Consider the following 15945-nt stretch of genomic DNA (forward strand, 5'->3'; position numbering starts at 1 on the left):
TTTACTTTTGTACTTAAGCATAAGCATTTATTACCAAAATCCTCATATTTATTTTTAAATAGCTGCTTAGAGTGGAAACTTACCCTGTTACAGAATATTCAAAATACATGTTCACACTGTAGCATTTGACAACATCTCCCTCCTGTGGTTCAAAGCGTTCATTTCAAACATGAATATATTAAGTACAGAATTACAATTCCTTAGCTTGAAATTATGCTGTGAAAGTTTGGTTCATGCTTTGTGAGTTGTTTTTGGAGTTGTTTTGGAGTAAAGATTTAGGAACATGTAGACAAAGAGAATATTCTCTTTTCTTGGCTAGTTCCAGAGTCCCAACATTTCAGCAAAGTGTTTCCCCAAAGTTCTTTATAAAAGCACCATTTTTTTTTCTTACAAATGAAATACCAAGTGAATGTTTTCATTGAAAACATGCGATTCTCCATTTAAAAAGTTTTCTTCCTTTCCTGTGGGCATAGTATGCAGAATAGACTCAGCATTCTACGTGGTTACTTTAACAGAATGGAACTTTGAAAATATTTTTTTTTTTTTTTTTTTTTGAGACGGAGTCTCGCTCTATCGCCCAGGCTGGAGTGCAGTGGCGCGATCTCGGCTCACTGCAAGCTCCGCCTCCTGGGTTCACGTCATTCTCCTGCCTCAGCCTCCCGAGTAGCTGGGACTACAGGCACCCGCCACCGCACCTGGCTAATTTTTTGTATTTTTTAGTAGAGACGGTATTTCACCGTGTTAGCCAGGATAGAGAACTTTGAAAACTTTACAGAGAAAATAGTATTGAAAATATTTTAGTCCAAAAATGCCTTAAGGTACTTTTCCCATTGTTCAAGATCAGAGATTACAGTAACTGGCAACAACCTGCTCTAATGACGTGAAACTGTCTAAAAAGTCCTCTTCTTCGATTCCAAATTTTGTGTACTGATGAATGTAGGCTCTGGTAGAAAAAAAAAACAGAAATTACAAAATAAAAAATGTCTGGCAAATGAGTAACTCTTAAACAATAAACAGACCTTTTCTAGCTGATGAACATTTGAAGATCACATAATCGTTCAGAAGTCTTATATTTGCTTTGTTTACTCCAAAGATTAGTGAATTTTCTTTTTTTTTTTTTTTTGAGACAGAGTCTTGCTCTGTCACCTAGGCTGGAGTGCAGTGGCGTGATCTCGGCTCACTGCAACCTCCACCTCCTGGGTTCAAGCGATTCGACTGCCTCAGCCTCCCAAGTAGCTGGGATTACAGGAACGTGCCACCACACCCAGCTAATTTTTGTATTTTTAGTAGAGACGGGGTTTCACCATAATGGCCAGGCTGCTCTGGAACTCCCAAGAACTCCCAACCTTAGGTGATCCACCCGCCTCGGCCTCCCAAAGTGCTGGGATTACAGGTGTGAGCCACCACGCCCAGCCTGAACTTTCAAAATTTATGTCAAGCTCCCTGGTTTTTCAGTGTCCAAAAAACTGGCAAAGGAGAGGCACCCGGGAAAGAGCAGCATGTTCAGATTTGGCTATCTACTCTCTCTCTCTCTCTCTCTCTCTCTCTATATATATATATATATATAACACCCTATATTCAGTATAAACTCTGAAAAGTGCCTGAAAAGTTTCATATAAGCCTTGAAACTAGAAAACACATCAGTCCAGTTCTAGGAATGGAGTGAAGCCTCCCAGGTGCTCCCAGGACATTTAATTTGTAGTTATGCCAGGGTGGTCGGTCCTCTCAATCCCTCCCACCCCACAAAATTTTTTTTTTTTTTTTTTTTTTGAGACAGGGTTTTGCTCTGTCTCTGTCACCCAGGATGGAGTGCAGTGGTGTGATCTCGTCTCACTGTGACCTCCGCCTCCTGGGGTGAAGCAATTCTTGTGCCTCAGCCTCTCAAGTAGTGGGAATTACAGGTGCGTACCACCACACCTGGCTAATTTTTGCATTTTTAGTAGAGGTGGGGTTTCACCATGTTGGCCAGGCTGGTCTTGAATTCCTGGCCTCAAGTGATCCACCTGCCTTGGCCTTCCAAAGTGCTGGGGTTACAAGCGTGAGCCACCGTGCCTGGCTGCTCCCCGCAAATGTTCTGAGGCACAAAAATCATGTGCAAAAAGAATATCAAGGGCAGACATGAATTAAATTGACATAATAATGGCTGCTACCATTTAACGAGAGTAGGAAGGGAATGACACCAGAAGAGGACAGAATTCATGGCCCTGTGGAGTGGGGTTTTTTTGTTTGTTTGTTTGTTTTTGAGACAGAGTCTCGCACTGTTGCCTGGGCTGGAGTGCAGTGGCACCATCTTGGCTCACCACAACCTCCACCTCCCAGGTTCAAGTGAGTCTCCTGCCTCAGCCTCCCAAGTAGCTGGGATTACAGGTGCCCGCCACCATGCCCAGCTACTTTTTGTGTTTTTAGTAGAGACGGGGTTTCACCATGTTGGCCAGGCTGGTCTCAAACTCCTGATCTTGTGATTTGCCCACCTTGGCCTCCCAAAGTGCTGGAATTACAGGTGTGAGCCACCGCGCCCAGCCTGAGTGGGGTTTTATGGAATGGTCACATGCAGGATGGCTGGGCCCTGGGGTATCCGAGCTAATGAAAGTTATAGGTGGCTGGGCACAGTGGCTCACACTGGTAATCCCAGCACCTTGGGAGGCCAAGGCGGGCGGATCACCTGAGGTCAGGAGTTTGAGACCAGCCTGGCCAACATGGAGAAACCCTGTCTCTACTAAAAATACAAAATTAGCTGGGTGTAGTGGTGCATGCCTGTAATCCCAGCTACTTGGGAGGCCGAGGCGGGAGAACTGCTTGAACCCAGGAGGCAGAGGTTGCAGTGAGCAGAGATCGTGCCATTGCACTCCAGTCTGGGCAACAACAGCGAAACTCCATCTCAAAAAAAAAAAAAAAGAAAAAGATAGTTAGAAGCCTTGTCCACTCATTTGAAGAATTTTGCTTTGACTTAAGTAACTGTGGTAGAGATCAAGAAATCTGCTAAAACATGTTAGTATGAAGTAGACATTTCTTAGTATCAAACTGAGTTGAATTTAATCATAATCTTATTGAGGAACATAAGGATCTTCCACTCTCCCAAGAATCCTATGTTTTTTAATTTAATTTTTTTTTGAGATGGAGTCTCGCTCTTGTTGCCCAGGCTGGAGTGCAATGGCATAGTCTCGGCTCTCTGCAACCTCCACCTCCTGGGTTCAATCGATTCTCCTGCCTCAGCCTCCCAAGTAGCTGGGATTACAGGCACCCACCACTATGCCAAGCTAATTTTTGTATTTTTAATAGAGATGGGGTTTCACCCTGTTGGCCAGGCTGGTCTTGAAATCCTGACCTCAGCTGATCTGCTCGCCTCAGCCTCCCAAAGTGCTGGGATTACAGGTGTGAGCCACCATGCCCGGCTGGATCTTATTTTTGAAAACTATCTTATTGTCCCTGCTTCATAATAAAATTCCACTTTAATAATGTCAAACAATTACTGAGCATTTACTAGCCAGGCACTGTACTAGCTGTTTTACAAGATTATCTTATCTTATCCTCGCCAGAAATGTCCTCAGTTAGGACCCACTTATACAGATGAGGCAATGAAGACTGAAGTCACGTGCCCAAGGCTTCATACCTTCACACCTACAAAGTAGTAACTATGCTTCCTGCAGATCAGACCTCATGCTTTAACGCTACAGTATCTGCTTATAAGTTAGAAAGGCTGCAGTGCATGGTGGCTCACGCCTGTAATCCCAGCACTTTGGGAGGCTGAGGTGGGCAGATCCCGAGGTCAGAAGTTCGAGACCAGCCTGAGCAACATGGTGAAACCCTGCCTCTACTAAAAATACAAAAATTAGCTGAGTGTGGTGGTAGGCGCCTGTAATCCCAGCTACTTGGGAGGCTGCAGCAGGAGAATCACTTAAACTCGGGAGGCGGAGGTTGCAGTGAGCCAGTGAGCCGAGATCGTGCACTCACTGCACTCCAGCCTGGGCAACAGAGTGAGACTCTGTCTCAAAAAAAAAAAAAAAAAAAAAAAGAGAAAGGTTTGTAGACTTATTTTATACTTACTTTGAAGCAAACATATTCCATGCCTTCCCAACAATCATATCAAGTGGTTTTACTAAGAACTGGCTGTTGCTGACCAACACTGCAGACTTCTCATATTTGCTAAAGGCCCGCTGGGTTTTCCACACGTTGAAAGCATTAACAGGCTTCAACCAGGAAGTATACAGAGCTGGATCTTTAAATCCCTCTAGAGTAAAAACAAGATAAGCCATCTTTTTATAGCATAAATTAGTAATTGTGAAAACAAATAAACAAACAGATATTTTCTTGTCTATTTCATCAGAGATCTTTTTTTTTGCCTTTTAAAACTTGTGATGGCTGGTGCAGTGACTTCCAGCAATTTAGGAGGCGGAGGAGGGTAGATTGCTTGAGCCCAGGAGTTTGAGACCAGCCTGGGCAACACAGTAAAACCCCAGCTCTACTAAAAATAAAAAATATTAGCTGTACATGGTGGTGTGCATTCTTCTTAACACTTTTCTGAAAGGTGTGAATTATTACTAATTTTTTTTTTTTTTGAGACAGCCTGTTGCCCAGGCTGGGGTGCAGTGGCATGATGTTGGCTCACTGCAACCTCTACTTCCTGGGCTCAAGCAATCCTCCCACCTTAGCCTCCTGAGTAGCTGGGATTACAGGTGCCCGCCACCATGCCTGGCTAATTGTTGTATTTTTTGTAGAGATGGGGTTTCACCATGTTGGCCAGGCTGGTCTCGAACTCCTGGCCTCAAGTGATCCACCTGCCTCAGCCTCCCAAAGTGCTAGGATTATAGGCATGAGCCACTGCACTGGTCCCTTTCTTTTCTGTACAATGAATATGGATCATTTATTCGAAAATAATATACTGCTAGTTTTGTTTTGTTTTGTTTTGTTTTGAGACAGGATCTTGGTCTGTCACCAGGCTGGTGTGCAGAGGCACTATCACAGCTCACTGCAGCCTTCACCTCCTGCCCTTAAGTGATCCTCCCACCTCAGCCTCCCAAGTAGCTGGGACTACAGGCACACGCCACCATGCCTAATATTTTTATTTTTTGTAGAGATGGGGTCTCACTATGTTGCCCAAGCTGGTCTCAAACTTCTAGGCCCAAGCAATCGTCCCACCTCTGCCAAAGTGCTGGGATTACAGGTGAGAGCCACTGTGACTGGCCCTATTTTAAATTATTATTTGTTCTTTCTCTAAGGGGCATTACAGGGACTAGATTGTTCGGTTTTCTTTTTTCTTTTTGATAATGGATCTCACTCGTCGCCCAGGCTGGAGTACAGTAGCACCACCATCATTGGTCACTGCAGCCTCAAACTCCTGGGTTCAAGTGATCCTCCTGCTTCAGTCTCCCTAGTAGCTGGGACTACAGGTGTGCACCACTATACTTGGCTAAAGTTTAAAATTCTTTGTGGAGATGGGGTCTCGTTATGTTGCCCAGGCTGGTTTCGAACTCCTAGCCTCAAGCGATCCTCCCGACTTAGCCTGCCGAAGTGCTGGGATTACATATACGTGCCACTGTGCTGGGCCTTGGTTTTCTTTGCATCACAACAAGAAGTAGCAAACATGATACTTGCTGAAGTCATGATAAAATGAACCTGGAAACTTGCCATAGAAAAACAAAGCTAGTAAGAATAATGCCCTTTCAGCTGGGCGCAGTGGCTCACACCTGTAATCCCAGCACTATGGGAGGCCGAGGCAGGTGGATCACTTGAGGTCTGCAGTTTGAGACCAGCCTGGTCAATATGGTCAAATCCCATCTCTACTAAAAATAAAAAAATCAACCGGGCATGGTGGCGCATGCCTATAATCCCAGCTACTTGGGAGGCTGAGGCAGGAGAATCACTTGAACCTGGGAGGCAGAGGTTGCAGTGAGCTGAGATTACACCACTGCACTCCAGCCTGGGTGACAGAGTGAGACTCTGTCTCACACACACACAAGAAGAATAATGCTCTTTCAACTTCCTGAAAAATTTGTAACAAAATGCTTTTCACAGATACCACTGGTTGTCCAGCAATTCCTGCTCCTTAGCAATTCCCGCTCACCCCTTCTTCCTTAGTATCAATTCCCCTAAACTTTAACTGAACTTGCAGTGAGGTGTGGCACAGAACTCGGTCCCAGTCAATGGGACAGAAATTCAAGTGTGATATGGGACTTTCAGAAAAGGAGGCAAGCCTAGCTGGGCGCAGTGGCTCACGCCTGTAATCCCAACACTTTGGGAGGCTGAGGTGGGCAGATCACCTGAGGTTAGGAGTTTGAGACCAGCCTGGCCAACATGGAGAAACCCCGTCTCTACTAAAAATACAAAAATTAGCCCAGCATGCTGGCATCTGCTTGTAATCTCAGCTACTCAGGAGGCTGAGGCAGCAGAACTGCTTGAACCTGGGAGGCGGAGGTTGCACTGAGCCGAGATCACACCACTGCACTCCAGCTTGGGCAACAGAGTGAGACCCCGTCTCAAAAAAAAAAAAAAAAAAAAGGAAAGGAGGCAGGTCCTTCTCTGCTCATTTCTATAAGGAGGCAGCCAGATGGTAAAGTAAGGGTGACAGGGCAGCCAGATGTTCAGAAAACAATTCTTTTTTTTTTTTTTTTTTAATAGAGACAGGGTCTTGCTCTGTTGCCAAGGCTGGAGGGCAGTGCCATAATGATGGCTCACTGCAGCCTTGACCTCCTAGGCTCAAGCTATCCTTCTGCCTCAGCCTCCCAAGTAACTGGGACTACATGCGTGTGCTACCACACCCGGCTAAAGGAATTATACTTTTATCTTCTTTAAACCACTTCTATATTGGTGTCTAGTCACATACTAACTGATGCCATGGTCAAATTTTGCCACTAAAACACACAGTTATTACTTTCCTTTCTCCAAGAACACAGGGACTTTTTAAAAACCATTTGTACCATATAGCATGTACAGGTACAAAATGTAAATCTTAATTTTCACCTGAATTTCTTACCCACATCTGCACTTTGCACATCTTTCCCACGAAGAATGACCAAGTTAGCAATGGAAGTGTTAAAATGCAGGTCCTTGTTGAGAGACATTTTACTAAGAGGAGGAAGTCCTGATAAAGGAGGCCGTACATGCCTATCAATACCTACCAAAAGAAAAAAAAAGCAAGAGGTTTTATTTTATTTTATTTACTTAGTTTTTTGAGATGGAGTCTCACTCTGTTGCCCAGGCTGGAGTGCAGTGGCATGATCTTGGCTCACTGCAACCTCCGTCTCCCAGGATCAAGCGATTCTCCTGCCTCAGTCTCCCCCAGTAGCTGGGTAGACAGGATTACAGGTGTGTGCCATCACGCCCAGCTAATTTTTTTGTATTTTTAGTAGAGATGGGGTTTCACCATGCTGGCCAGGCTGGTCTCGAACTCCTGACCTCAAATGATCTGCCTGCCTCAGCCTCCCAAAATGCTGGGATTACAGGCGTGAGCCACTGCACCCAGCCCAAAAGCAAGAGATTTTATAAATGGCTTTGAACAAGAGGAGAAAAATGGTCTTGTGGTATGTGTATTTTAGGTTTTTTTTTTGGACAGGGTCTCTCGCTATGTCACCCAGGCTGGAGTGCAGTGGCTATTCACAGGTGTGATCATACCTCACTGCAGCCTCAAACTCCTGGGCTCAAATGATCCTCCCGCCTTATCCTCTGATGTAGCTGGGACTATAGGCATCATTTTTCCTGTTTAAAAGGGAGGGTCTACCAATTCTCCTATGCCTACTCCACTAGACTTTGTTAGGGCAAAAAATTGTACTCAAAGGGCTATACTCAAGAAATCTTAGGATGGGTGTGGTGGCTCATGCCTGTAATCCCAGCAGTTTGGTAGGCTGCGCTGGGAGGATCTCTTGAGTCCAGGAGTTCAAGACCAGCCTGGACAAAATAGCGGACTCTGCTTCTTAAAAAAATACAAAAATTTGTCTGGCATCTGTGGCTTGCACCTATAGTCCCAGCTACTTGAGAAACTGAGTGGGGAGAATTGCCTAAGCCCAGGAGGTCGAGGCTACAGTGAGCCGTGATACTGCCACTGCACTCCAGCCTGGGTGACAGTGCGAGAAATCCCACTTGAGGAGTATAAATCCATGCTGCTTTTGGAGGATAAGATTTTGGACCGATGTGCTAATGGGATGTAACTTTTGGGGGCTTTGGGAGGGGAGGAGTGTACTGTGCATGTGGGAGGACATGACTTAGGGACAGCGCAGAGAACAGTAGTCAGCCTCCAAAATGACCCCAATCATCTTTGCTTCTTGGTATTCAAGCCCTTGGGCAGTATGCTCTCACACTGGAGAGGGCTGACCTTAACCAAAAGGATGTTGCAGAAATAACATCACAAAAGGTCACAAAAGGCGTTAACTTCAAGGCCGGGCATGCTGGCTTACGCCTGTAATCCTAGCACTTTGGGAGGCTGAGGCAGGCGGATCACTTGAGGTGAGGAGTTTGAGACCAGCCTGGCCAAAATGGTGAAACCCCATCTCCACTAAAAAAAAAAAAAAAAAAAAAATTAGCTGGGTGTAGTGGCAGGTGCCTGTAATCTCAGCTACTTGGGAGACTGAGGCAGGAGAATCGTTTGAACCCAGGAGGCAGAGGCTGCAGTGAGCCAAGATCGTGCCACTGCACTCCACCCTGGGCAACAGAGCGAGACTCCATGTCAAAAAAAAAAAAAAAAAAAGGGCATTAACTTCTGCCTTGCTCCCTCCTGGATCACATATTCTCCCTAATGGTAGAACATGCAGAAACAGATACTGATGGTGAGAGAAATAGGGTAAATCTTTACGTAGAGGCCAGGCGCGGTGGCTCATGCCTGTAATCCCAGCACTTTGAGAGGCTGAGGTGGAAGGATCACTTGAAACCAGGAGTTCAAGACTAGCCTGGGCAACATAGTCAGACCCCATCTCTACAAAAATAAAAGAAATAACAAAATTAGGCCAGGTGCAGTGGCTCATGCCTGTAATCCCAGCACTTTGCGAGGCAGAGGTGGGGGATCACGAGTTCAAGAGATCGAGACCATACTGGCCAACATGGTGAAACCCCATCTCTACTAAAAATACAAAAATTAGCTGGGCGTGGTGGCACACGCCTGTAGTCCCAGCTACTCAGGAGGCTGAGGCAGGGGAATCGCTTGAACCCGGGAGGCGGAGGTTGCAGTCAGCCAATATTGCGCCACTGCACTCCAGCCTGGTGACAGAGCGAGACTCCATCTCAAAAAATAAATAAATAAATAAATAAATAAATAAATAAATAAGAAAATTAGTCACTTATGGTGGTACACACCTGTAGTCCTAGCTATAGGAAGCTGCAATAGGAGGATCACTTGAGCCCAGGAGTTTGAGGCTGCATTGAGCTATGATTGCGCCACTGCACTCCAGCCTACGTGACAGAGTGAAACCCCATCTCAAAAACAAAACAAAACAAAATCTTCCCACAGAGCAAAGAATATATGAAGAGTTATAAAACTAGATCCTTCAACCTGGTTTGTGCCATATATATATATTTATTCATATACTATTCATACATGTGTATGAAAACATTTATATGTTCAAACTATACAACTGTGAAAAAATGCTGACACCCGGCCGGGCATGGTGGCTCCTGCCTATAATCCCAGAACTTTGGGAGGCCAAGGCGGGCGAATCACAAGGTCAGGAGTTCAAGACCAGCCTGGCCAATATGGTGAAACCCCGTCTCTACTAAAAAAAATACAAAAATTAGACGGGCATGGTGGTGCGCACCTGTAGTCCCAGCTATTCGGGAGGCTGAGGCAAAAGAATCGCTTCAACTGGGAGGCTGCAGTTGCAGTGAGCCAAGATCACGCCACTGCACTCCAGCCTGGGTGACAGAGCAAGATTCTGTCCCCCCCGCCAAAAAAAAAAAAGAAAAAAGAAAAAATGTTGACACCCTAAAAGTTCCACATGGGAACTCAGCAAACTGTGGTTTATTGACCTAAGAGAGCTCTGAGCAGCATGTCTCACATGACTCTAAGGAACATTGTGTTCCTTGTGGTATTAACAGGTATTGCTCGAAAAACAGGTACTATGGCCAAAAAATTCAGGAAGCACTATTTTTACATGTAAACTTTCTACTTATCTCCAAACCTCTGGCACTATAATCTAAAATCCGTAAGATATTACAAATAAATGTTGAGAAAATCTACTCTCATAGTATAAAAGCTTAACTTAATTTGTGGTATAATATATGCTATTAATACCTAGTAGTGATTTCTAGTTACACACGACAGACTGAGCATATCAGTTTCCTGCCACTCTCTCTCCAGATCCTGCTTAATCACTAAAAGGATAAGCACAAACAAGAAAAAAAGGAACAGGAGAGAATACAACAGCAATAAAATTTTGGAGCTGGAGAGCAAATGGTTACTGACTGCACAACAAGAAAAAGCTAAAAATTTTGCCCACAATTGAGGTCCTGGAAGTAGACCAGACACTTTTCAAAGTGAAAAAAAGGCTGCGCACGGTGGCTTATATCTGTAATCCCAGCACTTTGGGAATTTGAGGCAGGTGGATCACTTGAGGTCAGGAGTTCAAGACCAGCCTGGCCAACATGATACAACCGCATCTCTACTAAAAATACAAAAATTAGCTAGGTGTGGTAGTACACATTCATACATTGGTAATCCCAGCTACTTGGAATTCTGACTAAGGTGGGAGGATCACCTGAACCTGGGAGGTGGAGGTTGCAGTGAGCCAAGATGATGCCACTGCATCATCTTAGGCGACAGAGTGTGACTCCATCTCAAAAAAAAAAAAAAAAAAAAAAAAAAAAAAAAATCAAAGTGTAAAAATACAGGAGGATTAACTAAAAATCTATTTGAGAAGCAGTGAGAGCCCCTTCCCCACTCCCTGCAGTAGGAGGAGTGTGCTCTTCCACCCTAGAAGGTTTCTGCTGTGAAAAGGCTAAACCTGGGAGGCTCTGGCCTCAGTGACACCTGGCACAGCCCTGTAGAGAACCTTTGGAAAACCAGCAGCCTTTGCAGGAAAGTGTAACAGTCCATGTCTTCCCTGTCCAGCTCTAAAAAGGCTGGCAGCCAGGCTTATCATGCCTTCAGGAAAGAGATGGAGGAGGAAGCAACTGATCAAGAGATAAGATACGCTGAGTATGATATTTGGAAGTCCAGCAATAAAATGGCCAGGCAGATCACCTTACTGTGAAACCCACACAAGTCTGCAATGTCCGTAAGGGTCCATTCAGTGCCCGGAGCAACTAACTCAGCAAATAATCACTGAGCGTTTACCGTTCCAGGCTCCAAAGATGCAACAGTAAACCAAATAGATTAAATAAAGCTTACCTTCTACTGAGATAAACCAAAGACCCATGTCAAGTACTTTCAGAATGCTGGGGACAAAGAGAAAATCCTAAAAGCTTCAAGAGATAACAAAATAGGATTGGGAATCAGAACGACCTGAGACTTCTCAACAGCAACGCTGCAAGTGAGAAGATGATAGAGCACTGGCTTCGAAATACTCAGTAAAAAGAAAATGATTCCCAACCTAGAATCCTATCCCTGGCCAAACTATCATTCAAATGCAATGGCAGAACAGAATTATGATATTTATTTATTTTTGAGACAGGGTCTCGCTCTGTCGCCGAGGCTGGAGTGCAGTGACACGATCTCAGCTCACTGCAACTTCCCTCTGCCTCCCAAGTTCAAGCAATTCTCCTGCCTTAGCCTCCTGAGTAGCTGGGACTACAGGCGCCCGCCACCATGCCTGGCTAATTTTTTGTATTTTTAGTAGAGACGGGGTTTCACCATGTTAGCAAGGATGGTCTCGATCTCTGACCTCATGTTTCACCTGCCTTGGCCTCCCAAAGTGCTGGGATTACAGGTGTGAGCCACTGCACCCGGCCAGAATGAAGATATTTGTAGCCTCAAACATTTTAATTTCCTTGTACTCTCTTAGGGAGCTCCTGAAAGGTATGGTCCATCAATATGAGGGAATAAATCAAGAAAGCAGATTTGAAATCTAGGAGGTACAGATATAAATCAGGATGAGGCAAGCAGAGATGCCAGGGCTGGCTGCTTATCAAGCCTAGAGAGCAGTCAGTCCAGAATGGAATGGGAAGATAAATGCCTTCCAGAAGATGTCTCTAGGCAGATAATGGAAGTAATCACTTACCTGATGGGTTTAAACATATTGAGAAAGAATTCTTTTTTTTTATTTTTGAGACAGGGTTTTGCTCTGTTGCCCAGGCTGGAGTGCAGTGGCATGATCACAGCTCATTTTAAACTCAAACCCCTTGGTTCAAGGGATTCTCCTGCCTCACCCTCCCAAGTAGCTAGTACTACAGGTGCATACCACTATGCCCAGCTAATTTTTTTTTTTGAGACAGAGTCTCGCTCTGTTGCCCAGGCTGGAGAGCAGGGGTGTGATCTCAGCTCGCTGCAACCTCTGCCTCCTGGGTTCAAGCCACTCTCCTGCCTCAGCCTCTTGGGTAGCTGGGATTACAAGTGTGTGCCATCACGCCTCACTAATTTTTTGTATTTTTAGTAGAGATGGGGTTTCTACTACATCCGTGTTAGCCAGGATGGTCTCGATCTTCTGAACTTGTCTGCCTCGGCCTCCCAAAGTGCTGGCTAACAGGCGTGAGCCACCCTGCCGGGCCAGCTAATTTTTTTAAATTATCTTTTTAGAGATGGGGTCTTGCTTTGTTGCTCAAGCTAGTTTTGAACTTCTGGCCTCAAGCGATCCTCCTGCCTTAGCCTCCCAAAGTGCTGAGATTACAGGCGTGAGCCATCACATCTGAGAAGGGATTCATTTTTTTACAGAAAAGTTTCAGGATAAGTTGGTAATAGGTACAGAAAATATCAACTGAATAAATATAATGATTAACAACTCCAGGAGGGAAAAATAAACTGTACACACAAAAAAATATAATCTATGTACACAAGGCTCTACTCTGAATAATATTTAGATAGCAAAAGTAGTACAAACATTGAAAACTGATCTAACTCCCAAGTATGTTAGAAGGAAGAATGAAGAATGTGTGAGTATGTGTGAGTGTGCACATGTGTCAGTATATATATGAAAATGGGAGTGTGTGTGTGTGTGTGTGTGTGTGTGTGTGTGTGTGTGTAGAGGGGGTGTAAGATGATTCAATTCTCAATTTTCTTTTTTTTTTTTTGAGATGGAGTTTCACTGTTATCACCCAGGCTGGAATGCAATGGCACTATCTTAGCTCACTGTAACCTCTGCCTCCCGGGTTCAAGCAATTCTCCTGCCTCAGCTTCCCAGGAATTACAGGCGACTGCCACCACGCCCGGCTAATTTTTTTGTATTTTTTAGTAAAGAAGGGGTTTCGCCATGTTGGCCAGGCTGGTCTCGAACTCCTGACCTCAGGTGATCCACCCACCTCAACCTCCCAAAGTGCTGGGATTACAGGCGTGAGCTACTGTGCCCAGGCCAATTCTCAATTTTCACACTAGGAATGCAAGAGATAACAATATAAGTAAGACATTTATAACTATGGAGGCAAATTGTAGATGAAATAGCTAGACGTTGAAAGTAGTTTCATCTGTGTAATGGGGAGGTGTAGGATTGCTGTTTTTCCTTGTCATAAATTCATACCAGACATTACTTAAGTTGTTTTCTGTTGTTGTTTTTTTTTTTTTTTTGAGAAAGGGTCTCACTCTGTCACCCAGGCTGAAGTGCAGTTGTGTGATCACAGCTCACTGCAGCCTTGACCTCCTGGGCTCAGGTGATCCTCCCACCTCAGCCTCCTAAGTTGCTGGGAATACAGGCCCATGTCACCATGTCCAGATAATTTTTTATATTTCTTGTAGAGATGGGGTTTTGCCATGTTGCCCAGACTGGTCTCGAACTCCTGGGCTCAAGTGCTTCTCCTGCCTTGGCCTCCCAAAGTGCTAGGATTATAGGTATGAGCCACCATACCTGGCCCATTACTTGACCTTTTAAAAAACTGAGATATAGGCCGGGCGCAGTGGCTCATACCTGTAATCCCAGCACTTTGGGAGGTCGAGGTGGGTGGATCACAAGGTCAGGAGTTCGAGACCAGCCTGGCCAATATGGTGAAACCTCGTCTCTACTAAAAATACAAGAAAATTAGCCAGGCATGGTAGCACACGCCTGTAATCCCAGCTCCTTGGGAGGCTGAGGCAGAAGAACTGCTTGAATCCGGGAGGCAGAGGTTGCAGTGAGCCGAGATCGCGCCACTGCACTCCAGCCTGGGTGACAGAGCAAGATTCCATCTCAAAAAAATAAAATAAATAAAAAATAAAAAACTGAGATATAATTGGCCAGGCACGGTGGCTCACTCTTGTAATCCCAGCACTTTGGGAGGCCAAGATGGGTGGATCACGAGGTCAGGAGATTGAGACCATCCTGGCTAACACGGTGAAACCCCGCCTCTACTAAAAATACAAAAAATTAGCCGGGCGTGGTGGCAGGCGCCTGTAGTCCCAGCTACTCGGGAGGCTGAGGCAGGAGAATGGTGTGAACCCGGGAGGCGGAGGTTGCAGTGAGCTGAGATCACGCCACTGCACTCCAGCCTGGGCGACAGAGCAAGACTCAGTCTCAAAAAAAAAAAAAAAAAAAAAAAAAAAAATTGAGATATAATTTAAATACAGTGCAATGTATGGATTTAAGTATATATTTAAATGAGTTTTGGCTACTTGATTTTTAAAACTATGTTCATTTATTACTTTGATTAAAATAAAAATTAAAAAAAAATCTGGCACTCATTTGAAATGTCTTTTGGTAATGAAACTGTGAAGTGATTAAGAAACCCTCCTAAGATGTCCTGGTGAGTTTCTGCCGGAGTCTCTCTAGCCAGAAAAAGGGACCATTATTTAAACTGGTCCAAGCCAGTTTATATTGAGACTTCAGGACAGACATTTTTTCCAGCTTGTGGGCTGCATATTTTTGGACTACTCTTTACCTTCTTCCATCTTTGCATTAGAAATGAGCATCTGTCTCAAATGCTTGAGGAGGCCAGCCCAAGTAAATGTGGTGTATGCCAATGAATTCTCAGACATGTGAGGAATGTTACGAACGCTCAGCATCTTGAATTCAGGATGGGGAACTAAATGCTCCATTAAGTCTCCTGTAAAGAAAAAAAAATCTGAACTAATTTTTTTTTATTCTACATTGTTGCCAATAGTCTATATATAACCATGATTTGAAGGTTTTCTGGGCCAAATGTTTTTTCTCTTCTCAGATCAGAATTATTTAATCTTTAATATAAATACAATTTCAGAGACAATGTCTATTACACACCACCTCTTTGCTTCAATTAGCACTGACTTGAGCATGAGTGAGAAAATACACTTTGCCAAAAAGCAAACTACAATTTAGAAGCTGAATAACTGGAAATGTGAATGAAATATTTAGGTAAACTCCAGGAAAACAAAGTACACATGAGAACTGATATGCTTTTCTTGTCATTCTATGTTCACTAAATATTATTATATTCTTTTTTTTTTTTTTTTTTTGGGATGGAGTCTTGTTCTGTCACCAGGCTGGAGGAGTGCAGTGGCGTGATCTCGGCTCACTGCAACCTCTGCCTCCCACGATCAAGCGATTCCCGTCTCAGCCTCCTGAGTAGCTGAGACTACAAGCACGTACCACCACGCCCAGCTAACTTTTTGTACTTTAGTAGAGATGAGGTTTCACCATGGTGGCCAGGATGGTCTCGATCCCCTGATCTCATGATCTGCCTGCCTTGGCCTCCCAAAGTACTGGGATTACAGGTGTGAGCCACCGCACCCACCCTACTACTCTTTTAGAAATGTTACTAGATTTTTACATACCGTATCTGGTTAGGTGATAATCAAACCCTGTTAACATGAAAGTTAATATAAGCCAGGCACGGTGGCTCACGCCTGTAATCCCAGCACTTTCGGAGGCCTAGGTGGGCAGATCATGAGGTCAAGAGTTTAAGACCAGCCTGCCCAACATGGTGAAACAC

General features: G+C 44.5%; 1 protein-coding gene across 17 annotated transcripts in view; it reads right to left on the reverse strand.

The window, feature by feature from the left end:
• Positions 1-15945, reverse strand: part of TUBD1 (tubulin delta 1) — a 33466-nt gene continuing 17521 nt past the window's right edge. For 8 of the 17 annotated variants that reach the window (XM_001138509.7, XM_024350703.3, XM_054670533.2 and 5 more), the window contains 4 exons: positions 14917-15081; positions 6971-7111; positions 4045-4228; positions 1-943 (listed from right to left, as the gene is read on the reverse strand). In XM_001138509.7, the coding sequence (XP_001138509.1) occupies positions 841-943; positions 4045-4228; positions 6971-7111; positions 14917-15081 (593 nt within the window). In that variant the 3' untranslated portion in view covers positions 1-840. The remainder of the gene's footprint in view (positions 944-4044; positions 4229-6970; positions 7112-14916; positions 15082-15945) is intronic. The other 9 variants (XM_063799103.1, XM_063799102.1, XM_054670531.2 and 6 more) reach the window with 3 other exon arrangements.

The sequence above is a fragment of the Pan troglodytes genome, chromosome 19 (genome assembly GCF_028858775.2).
Source record: "Pan troglodytes isolate AG18354 chromosome 19, NHGRI_mPanTro3-v2.0_pri, whole genome shotgun sequence".
In the NCBI taxonomy this organism is placed as follows: Eukaryota; Metazoa; Chordata; class Mammalia; order Primates; family Hominidae; genus Pan; species Pan troglodytes.